Source organism: Sciurus carolinensis, chromosome 6, assembly GCF_902686445.1.
Source record: "Sciurus carolinensis chromosome 6, mSciCar1.2, whole genome shotgun sequence".
Lineage (NCBI taxonomy): Eukaryota > Metazoa > Chordata > Mammalia > Rodentia > Sciuridae > Sciurus > Sciurus carolinensis.
In genome coordinates this window covers 148,582,994-148,593,407 of record NC_062218.1, presented here as the reverse complement: position 1 = coordinate 148,593,407, position 10,414 = coordinate 148,582,994, and the positions used below count along the sequence as shown (strand labels likewise).

Below are 10,414 nucleotides of genomic sequence, written 5' to 3'. Positions count from 1 at the left end.
TCAGCCCAGGTTTCTGTGTGACTTGTGCGACTTCATACATACCTTCTTGAGAAAACTGGATGCTGTATTTACATAAAGATAGCAAAACAAAACTAACCAGACTTTCCCTGTCCCCTTCCCCTGGTAAATCCCACCAGGAATGCCCTTTCGGTATGGGAGACAGGTGTGGCAAATCAGAGTGAATACGACTTCATCTCCTGCCCTGTCCCCCAACAGCCGGGACCAGGGCTTCTGCAGCCAGCAGGACCCACAGAGTCCTTGCTGCATGCCACTTACAGATTCCCAAGTGGACCTGCATATCACTGCCTGTGCACTCAAACAAGAACAAGTGAAAACTTTCACCCAGCACCAACAGAGGACTAGGGAAAATCATCTCTCCTGCAAACCTGTGGCTTCACATGTCTGAAAGAATATGGTTCTGTTCTGGGATCTACACACACCATTCCTGAACGAAGCTATTTTAAATTAAATTACAATTAAGGCGTGGTCAAAACCACTGATTTCATAATCATCTGCACAAACCTGGAGGGGCCCAAGACAGTTCCTGAGGTGGAATTTCTGAATTCTAGTACATAGAATGGTCATCTAAACTAAAACTAAAATTTTAGGCTGCCAGGCGTGGTGGCACACACCTGTAACCCCAGTGGCTCAGGAGGCTGAGGCAGGAGCATCACAAGTTCAAAGCCAGCCTCAGCAAAAGTGAGGCGCTAAAGTAACTCAGTGAGACCCTGTCTCTAAATAAAATACAAAAAAGGGCTGAGGATGTGGTTCAGTGGTCGAGTGTCCGAGTTCAATCCCCAGTACGGTGCATCACTCCACAAAGAAACAAATTTTAGGCAGATTTGTGAAATTTGGAATCAGCATCCTGCCTAAAACCAACACTACCACCCAAAGCCAGTTGGCTTTAGCTGTTGAGAAGGGGACAAATTCACAATCCAGCCCAGACCGTCAAAGAAAGCTTTTATTACCACAGAGGAAACCAGGAAATTCTGGAGACCCTGCACAGCAGCGAGGAGCTGCGCGATCAGGGAGGGGCAGCAGACTTCAGGGATCCTGGGGTGCAGGGGGCTGTCAATCACATCCAGGCGGTTTCCCAGACCATAGGTCTGCTAGGCTAGTGGGTTTGTGTGGCTCAGGGAAGTCAGCCTTGCCCAGCAGACTTCCTCCTGGACAAAGGACAGCGAGAACCAGGGCCAACAGCTGCACAGACACCATCTTAAAATGGAAATCATATGAGGCTCATTGCATTAGAAGTACCTTCCACTCTGACCATAAAACAGGAGTGTAAAGGTGACACTAGGCTCTACTGGGTAGCCTTTTAGATTAGCTTGGATTAAGATGCTTTTGAAATTTAAACATTGGCAGGGCCTTGCCCCTTGCAAACAGCAAGCAGCACACAATTTCCAAGTCAGGGTTCAAAGCTATTGTTATCTTTGTTATCTATTATTATTTGGATTCTGAACAAAATTGATGGAGTAGGAGCCAGTAGAGGAATCTTGTTTGATCTGGAAATTTTCTGTGGAGAGCCCAAAGGGTCGGAGAACCAAGTTCCCGAGATCTTTTAGTTTACCTGCAATGTAAAAGCAAAAACTCAAATAAATACAGGAACCAAGAGAAGTGGGAAGATATCAACTGACCTTGCCTTCCTGTCCTGTCCGATTACAAAATATAAATAAATAGTACCCCTAAGCAGTTAAAGAAATGCCTGCTTTTAAATAACATGAAAACTTCTAGGACAGTTCTACTCCGAAGGCTATGGCACACATCTGAGCGTGAGGGAGTCCCGCTGGTTTCCTCCTGGGAGATCAGAGCTTCATGTCCTGCTGGCCAGGACTTCCAAAGGACACAGGCTTCCAGGATGCATGCTGGGAAATCAGCTGCTGCTCCCAGGGGGGTGAAAGCACCCCGAGCCTCGCTTGCTTGGCACTGAGGCCAGAGACACCCCCGCAGGTGTCCTCTCCGAGTGGCAGCAGCCCCTACATTCCATTCAGCTCGGTATATTTCACTGAGCCTGCATTTGAGCTCAAAGCCCCGCTTTCTAAGTCTATCTGTAGCCTCTGCGAGATCTTGTTCATCTGCACAATGCTCCATGTCCTCTTCCCACCTGGTGATCTTGTGTCATGAAATCAAAACTGAGACCCATGATTCAAATGCTTTTTTCTTAATGATATAAAAAAAGGACCATGAGGGACTGGGGGTATAGCTCAGTTGGTAGAGTGCCTGCCTCGCAAGCACAAGGCCCTGGGTTCAATCCCCAGCACCCCACCAAAAAAAAAAAGAGAGAGAGAATAAAAGAAAAAAGGGGGGGTGGGTGGCTATGTTGCTTGTATGTCAGAAATCAGAATTTTCAGGACATTGAAGAGATTTGTAGGGATTTGTGGGGCAATGGGATGAAATATTTAAAACTAGGAGTGTTCTTAGAAAATCTTGGCTGGGATGGGTGAATAAAAAGTTATAAGGGCTGGGGAGATAGCTCAGTTGGTAGAGTGCTCGCCTCGCAAGCACAAGGCCCTGGGTTCAATCCCCAGCACCGCAAAAAAAAACAAAACAAAAAAAACAAGTTACAACTCTTCCTGAGCTGTTGTAAATTTTTTTTGCAGATCTGCTTTCGAAGGTGGTTAGAATGGGGGTAGATGGAAGGAGACACCCCTACCCTTCAGAGGTACAGGTTCCTTCCCACTCTCCTGTTAGCAGCTTTTGTCAGTCTTTGCACCCACTTCCACCTTAGATTAAAGCCCAGGAAAAGAATGTAAGGATGCATAACCTTTAAATTTTATTTATTTTCACGTCTTTCCCCTACACTGGGGGCTGAACCCAGAGCCTTGTGCACACAGGCAACACAACACCACTGAGATGAATCTCATTTCTGGTCTTTAAATGTGAAAGGTCTTCCTAGTAACTCATGGTGAGAATTTCTGCTCTCAGTCTTAGGATCTAGTTCACAGAAGCTCACCGAGTTCAGAGACCAGCCCAATCCTGGAGGAAACTCCTGGAGGCCAGGGTGACCGTTTTTGAGCAGGCCTCCCAAACTTAAGCCTGTGGCACATGCTCAGTGCTGCTGGTTTAGAAGAATCCCTAGCAAAAGCCTGGGGTGGCCTGCAGACAGTAGCAGCAGAGGCCAGGAGACCAGCCTCAGTGGATGGCAAACAACAAAGATCCTGAGGGACACCTGTTAGCAATGCAGCCCCAGAACTTGCCAGTCTGGCCAGGCATGGTGGCACACATGGTAATCCTGGCGGTTTAGGAGGCTGAAGCAGGAGGACTGCAAGTTGAAAGTCAGCCTCAGCAACTTAGTGAGGCTCTAAGCAACTTGGCAAGAGGCTAGGGATGTGGCTCTTTGGTAGGCACCCATGGGCCTAGTTAGAAAAAAAAAAAAAAAATCCACCCCAAAACCATTTAGAGAAATCCAGTAACCTGGGTGTGATGGCACACATTTTTATTTCCAGCTACTCGGGAGGCTGAGGCAGGAGGATCAAATGTTTGAGACCAGCATGGGCAATGTGGTGAGACCCTGACTGAAAGCTGGGATATAGCTCAGTTTGAGCATTTGCCTGGCATGTGTGAGGCCCTGGGTTCAGTCCCCAGTGCCACAAAACACAAAACAAAAACCCAACAACAGTAAAATGCCTCCACTGGAACAACCACCCTTGGCTCTTTGTGACATGGAATGAATGATGTGAGAATAAGTCTCAAAAGTCATTCACAGCACACTTCCAAGGAAGGGAGCCTCCATCTTGGACACGGCTGTTGGAAGCCCACCTTGGACTGTCTGGGCCATGGGCCGCGTCCCTAATGGAGGGGCCACTGCAAGCTCATTTCCTATTCCAGAACAATGACTTAAATCCCACGCTGTCTCACTGGCACCTACTACGTGAGGCAGAGGTACCTAAAGAATAAAAGTAACTGCTGGCTTTAGAGATGCGCCAAGTGCAGTGGGGAGACAGACGAAAGCCTGGGGGTGCCCAGAGGAGGCACCCACACAGCCTGCTGCAAAGCGAGGGAGCCCTTCCAGGAGAGGCCATGAGCCACGTGCTCTGAAGGCTGGTGACAAATCCAGGACGAGGGATCTGCTGGTGCCACGGCGCAGCGTCCTCTGGCAGCAACGGCTTAGCTTAGGCTGGCCTGCACCAAAGGAAGCGTCTTCTTGGAGTACGTGAAGACGCTCCTAGCCAAGAGGACAAGTGTTCAAAGAGCAGGTGAAGGGAAGATTCTCCTTCCTAGTTCCTCACTCTGCCCAGCTGGCTGAAGGACCTGTCTGCACAAGGAACCTTGCAACTTTCAGTGTGGTTGGCGCTATGGCCTGGCAATCATGGAAACACGGTCTTCAAATGCAGTGGACACAGCAGCTACACTCCCCAATACATCAGCACCGCATGCAGGGTGGCCCTCCCATAGGCTGCCCAGGCAGGACCAGGGACTCCTCTGTTGGGCACAATGCCGGCTCCCTGATGGCTTTGCTGAAAGTGCAGTGGAGACTCTGCCCTTCCTCCTGCAGGGGGCCTGGCAGCTCCCCCAGCACCTCCCATTGGAGCCCCGTCTCCCCCTCACAGGTGTGTGGCCAGCGAGGCTCTGGTCTGGAATTCTAACTGTTTGGCTTCTGGTTTTCAGAGGATGAAACCTAACACACGCGGTCTCACTCTTTTGCCTTCTAGTCCAGAACTGCTGCCTTTATACTTTCCACAGCAGCTTCACCAACTCTCACTCCCAGAACAGCACATGAAATGGGAAGTTCTGCTCACTAAATGAGACAAGGTATACAAAGCGCCTGGCCGACAGAGACACGTAGGAGACACATGGTGAAACAGTGTCCACAGGAGAGAAGTCCTGAGATCACCTGACTTGGTCTAATCCACCCACCGATACCAAGTCTGTGTGTGGCTCTGTGCCACGTGTGGTGGGGATGCAAAGATGCCTGCCGTGGCCAACTCACCCTGAGTTTAGTTTGATGGGGACAAGACACAGGCACACACATAAGTGAGTTCATCCACGGTTCAGCTACTAAGCGCTAGGTGAGTTGATAAGAAGACGCCTTCCGGCTTAGGCAGGGAAAGGAGGAGACACAGGAACCTTGTGTAAGAGTTTGGATGGAACCACGTTCCAAAGGGCAGGCAGGATGCAGCCATCTGAGAGGGAGGGTGCAGGCAGAGGTGGGGAGGGAATGACGGGCGGTGGGAGGGAAGCCCGTCCTGCAGGGCTCTCCTGAGCCAGGCCGAGCGCCTATGGTTCTCACACCAAAGGAGGCCATGATGGCTTGAAAACTGAGCTTTCCAAGTTAATAATCCTGAGGTGACAGAATGGGCCAGAAGCGGGGAGTGTGGGGTGGTTCTAGCTGTCACCAAGTTAGGGAAGCATCACGGAAAAGAAGGCATTTATGCACAGAAACAAACATTTCTACCACACTGGCTGGCAAGGTTCTGAAACCAGAGTATGGCCAAGGGGAACATAAAGGGACAGGACAAAACTATAGAGCAGGATTGACAAAGTGTTGATGTCTGAAAAACTCGTGGATCGCCGTGACGAAGGGAGGAAGCAGCAGGTGTCATGGAGGCCTCGCTCACAGTCATGCACAAAATTTCCTGCCTGCAGTTCAGAGAAGGCAAGTGCTCAGAGACAACAGCAGTTTCCGGGTACCCCAAATAGGGTCATTTACCAAAGTAGCCTATCTGCATGATTCTCACGGGCTGTCGAATTCTGTGCCTCCCCTCTGGACAACCATGAGTGGGTGTCTTTGTTTCTACTTGTAGCAGATCTGGCACCTTTACCCAGACTCACCACGTCAGCACGTGCCTATTAGGGTCATCCCTAGCAGACCACAGCTCACGGCAGAGCGAAGAGTCCATAACTGTTTGTGCTCAGAAGACTGTTTAGGACCAGAGACCAAAGCTTGCCACTGGATCTGGTTCTGATTAGCACTAATTTCTCTGCCTCCAAACACCATTACACTACAACTGATTCATGGTGTGTCATTTCTTTTTGGAGATAGTGACTGTGCACGAGGCAGTTTGCCCATCTGCTTCCATCTCCTTAAGACGATTGGGTTTGGGGACAATGGGACAGTTCCTGTGCAACTTTCTCCTTTTTAAAGAACATACCTGCATTCAAATGAATGCTAACACTGCACTTCCTTTTATAAGGCAGGAAATCATGTCATGCAGCTAACTCCTGCTTTCCTGTGAGCCAAAGGCAAATCAAGAGAACACAGCACAAAGATAGAACTCCCACCCAATTGGAATTCTTTTATTAGCTTCGCTCTAGGGTGTAAGTGGAGGCTGACATACGCCTTTCCAAGAATTGTCAAAGAAGCAGGAGCTTCTCTCTTGAGAAGAGAAACCTACCAGCAACTAGGGGGGAAAAAAAAAAAAACCAGGGCACTGAAAATCTTCCTATTGGGGGAACAAGGATAGCAACTACGAGAAACTGGGAGAGATTCATGTGGCCACAGTGCAAAATACTTCAAGTATATATATATATATAATCCATAATGAAAAACACGAGGCTGAGCACCACGTGGAGAAACAGGAAGGGGAAAAAAGCCTGGACTTCCATGCTCACAGGCATGGCTTCAGCAGCTTCAAGAGAGACAAGACAGTAACACTTCAGTTTGTCTTGTGATTCTCAGAAAGGGAGCTGATTCTAGGGCCTTCTACTACTCGAGGAGAGGTAGGTAAAGCACTGGCACACCCAGAAGGTCTGGTATTCTTGCAATGACAATGAACACGTTATTTCAATCTCTACATGTACTTCTCAGATGTGGCACTTGTACAAGACAGTATTTTTCCTCTAGTGCTGGGGACTGAGCCCAGGGACTCACGCATGCCAGACAGGAGCTCTACCACTGAGCCACATCCCAGCTCAAGAGGGTACTCTTTTTTTTTTTTTTTTTTGGTACCAGGATTGAACTCAGGGGCACTCGACCACTGAGCCACATCCCCAGCCCTATTTTGTATTTTATTTACAGACAGGTCTCACTGAGTGGCCTAGCACCTCGCTTTTGTTGAGGCTGGCTTTGAACTCCCAATCCTCCTGCCTCAGTCTCCCAAGTTGTTGGGATTATAGCCATGCGTCCACACCCAGCCTCAAGAGGGTATTCTTAATTCAGTTTGTAATATGCCCTCATTAGTTTGCTAGACCGAACAACTGGGCGACTTCAGCAATCAGGAGACCAGAAATATGATCCAAGAAGGTGGAAGGAGGTCACGGCATGAGGGAAAACGTGGGCTGGATCATGAACAAGGCCCACATGTATGCCACCTTGGACAGGGCTGGGAAGCAGTGACATGTGCTAATGAAAGGACGGTGGGATTACCAGCAATGTCCTCCTCGCCTTTGTGTCTTTGAGGGGATAAATGAGTTTCACGTAGTTGCTCTAGGTCTTCAAGGCAGGGACAGGTACCTAGTAGCCCTTAGTTAAGGAAGAAAGAGCAGTACCATGAATTGGCTGAATACGGGTTGTCCATGCTGTTGGGACAGATCACTATATCAGGCCCTGTATCAAGGGAAGCTTAGTACCCTCTACACACTTAGCAAATGGCAATGACCTTCACTGACTTGGCTCTTTTCCTTCAGTTGTGACTGGTCCAAATATACACCAAAACTGAGACCTGGCAGGCAATGGCCTGCAGAGAAAGTTGTCTGAGATGTGAAGTCTAGAGAACCAGAAGAACACACCTTCTCTAAAACGTCTGCTTTCTAGTTTTTCTCTTCTGCAGTTATACCACAAAGAAGGGAAGATAAAACGCAGTGACTGACCTGCTTCTACTCAGGGGGTGTCTCTGGGCTGAGCTAGATGGCCTCCTGGCCTCGTCACTGGTGTGACCATGGCCTACTCCGGCTTTTCATCCCTCACAGGAGCTGCCTCCACAGCATCCCCTCTTACTCATCAGTTACACCCTTAAACAGGGGTCACTAAACTGAATGTGCATCAGAACACATGAAGGGTTGCCAAAGAGACTGCTAGGCCCCATCCCTGATTTCTGATTCAGTAGGTCTATGGCAGGCCCCAAATTGTGCTTATCATTATTCTTTTTATCTCTGATACTGGGGATTGAACTCAGAGGCCCTCTACCACTGAGCCACATGCCGGTCTTTTTATTTTTGACTTTTTTTTTTTTTTTTGGATGTTTTTCTACCCCATGGTGCTGGGAATTCCAACCCCAGTCCTTCCGCGTGCTAGGCAAGCACCCTATGAGGTAGGCTATATCATCAGCACGTGTTTTTTATTTTGATACAGGGTCTTGCTAATTTGTTGAGGCTGCCTCGAACTTTTAATTTTTCTGCCTCAGGCTCCCAAGTAGCTGGGATTACAGGTGTGTCCTCTGCACCTGACAAAATCGTGCATTTTTGACCACTCGGGTGATAATGATCTGGGTACATTCTGGGAACCAGCTCCAAAAGATAACCTGCTTTTGTATTTAGTGACTGGAATCTTGGTGAGAAGTCTGATCGATTTACCTACCTACCTACCTAATTGTAACACCTATTTTTAGTGATTAGAGGGATAATTACCTTAGCAGAGCATCCTTCTTACACTATGTAAAAAGTAAGCCCATGTAGCGTATGTGACTTTTGAGAGAAGGCAGATGATTTATCTTCTTTTTATTTATTTTTTATTTTTTTAGTTGTAGATGGACTTAATACATTTATTTATTCATTTTTATGTGGTGCACAGGATCAAACCCAGTGCTTCACACATGCCAGGCAAGCACTCTACCACTGAGCCACAATCCCAGCCCTTGATGTTCTATCTGTATAAACTCAGAATACAGGAAATCAAGAACCACGAACATATACATATAAATTCTTCACAGTTCTACCTGCTTAACAGATTTCTTGGTTAGGTCAGCATAAGGACAAAATCAATCTGCACAATGCGATGACAGTGTCTATGCCCCACACGCTTTTCTACTGGGAATCGAAGCGTACCCAGAGACCTGTGCTGGCTTCATCACCTCGTCTCCAAGCACGCCACCTACACTCCCAGTGCAGCTGCCAACAAGCATGGCTCCTGTTGCCGGCCCTGCGTGTGGAAGTGGCCCCAAGGGGCTCCGGCTCCCTCTGTGGGGTACCCAGGTGTGCTGAGGACACTCTCGAATGTACTGCAGCAGTGCCAGGAGCTCAGCCTCTGTGTCTCCAGCTGAACTGTGAAAGTATCTGATCACTTACATTTGACAGAGTTTACTATTTTTATATTCATGTGAGTGAGCAACATTTTTCACATTGTAAAATTAACAAATAAATTAGATATACTTTAAAAGGTTGTGCCTGTCATCCCAAACCCTCTGACTTCAAATCTTTTTGTTCTTCAAACTCACCTAATTGTAAAGGCTACAAAGGATCCCCCCTTATCTGCAGGGGATATCTTTCAAGACCCCCAGTGGATGCCTGAAACCTCAGATATTACAGTCCTACATAAACTATGTTTTTACTTATATATAAGTATAAACTATGTTTATATTTATATGTATATACCTGTGATAAAGTTCAACTTACAGATTATGCATAGTAAGAAATTAATAGCATAAAACAGTCCTAATAATGTACTGTGATAAAGGTTATATGAAAATAGTCTCTATTTCTGAAATTACCAATTAATATTTTTAGACCTGGGAAACAAAAACTGAGGAGAGCAAAACCTTAGATAAGATAGGACTACTGTACATTTGAATTTATATGTTCATGCAAATAAAATCCACCTTTTTTCTATATTGTACTTTCACATAAGCTTTCCTCCCTCCCTCCCTCCCTTCCTTTTTTGAACCCAGGGGCACTCTATCATTGAACCACATCCCCTCCCCCACTTTTTAAATTTTGAGACAGGGTCTTGCTCAATTGCCCAGCACAGCTTTGAACTTGGGATCCTCCTGCCTCAACCTCTGTAGCAGCTGGGATTACATGTAAGCACCACTAAGCCTGGCCTTGCTCAGAATGTCTAAGCAAGTGATATTAATTTGTGCTCAGACTGTCTAACCTCCAGGGATTTCACAGCACATGAATCAGTCATCTCTTCTATCGTAATGAGAAAGAACACCAAAAAGATTCTGTAGGTTGAAATTCCACAAATGAGAGTGATTTCTGTCTTCCAGGTTACCTATGGTGGGTTAACAAGTGGAAGCAACATTTGATCCACAATCCTTATATTTACTAACAAGGGAGTCTAGTCATTCAAACTATTGATGTGTAACAACATATTAACAACCAAGTTATGTTGCTTAAGTCTTCATTATAGAAGAAACTGAGTACTGAATTAAATTTGAATATTTGTTTTGTTTGCAGAACTGGGGCTCAAATCCAGGGCTTCACACATGCCAGGCAAGCAGTGTTCTATCACTGAACTATAGCCCTAGCCCAATCTGAGTATTTCAAACACAGGTAATGATATAAGTAAAAGCCTAAGTCATAGGGATAGGAAACTTCT

The 10,414-nt window shown here is 46.9% G+C and overlaps 1 protein-coding gene across 5 annotated transcripts in view; it reads right to left on the bottom strand.

Moving 5' to 3' along the window:
• Positions 1-943: 943 nt before the first annotated feature.
• Positions 944-10,414, bottom strand: part of Ttc1 (tetratricopeptide repeat domain 1) — a 61,299-nt gene continuing 51,828 nt past the window's right edge. For 3 of the 5 annotated variants that reach the window (XM_047555737.1, XM_047555736.1, XM_047555738.1), the window contains exon 8: positions 7,158-7,402. In XM_047555737.1, the coding sequence (XP_047411693.1) occupies positions 7,224-7,402 (179 nt within the window). In that variant the 3' untranslated portion in view covers positions 7,158-7,223. Of the gene's footprint in view, positions 1,571-7,157; positions 7,403-10,414 lie in introns of those variants that run through there. The other 2 variants (XM_047555739.1, XM_047555735.1) reach the window with 2 other exon arrangements.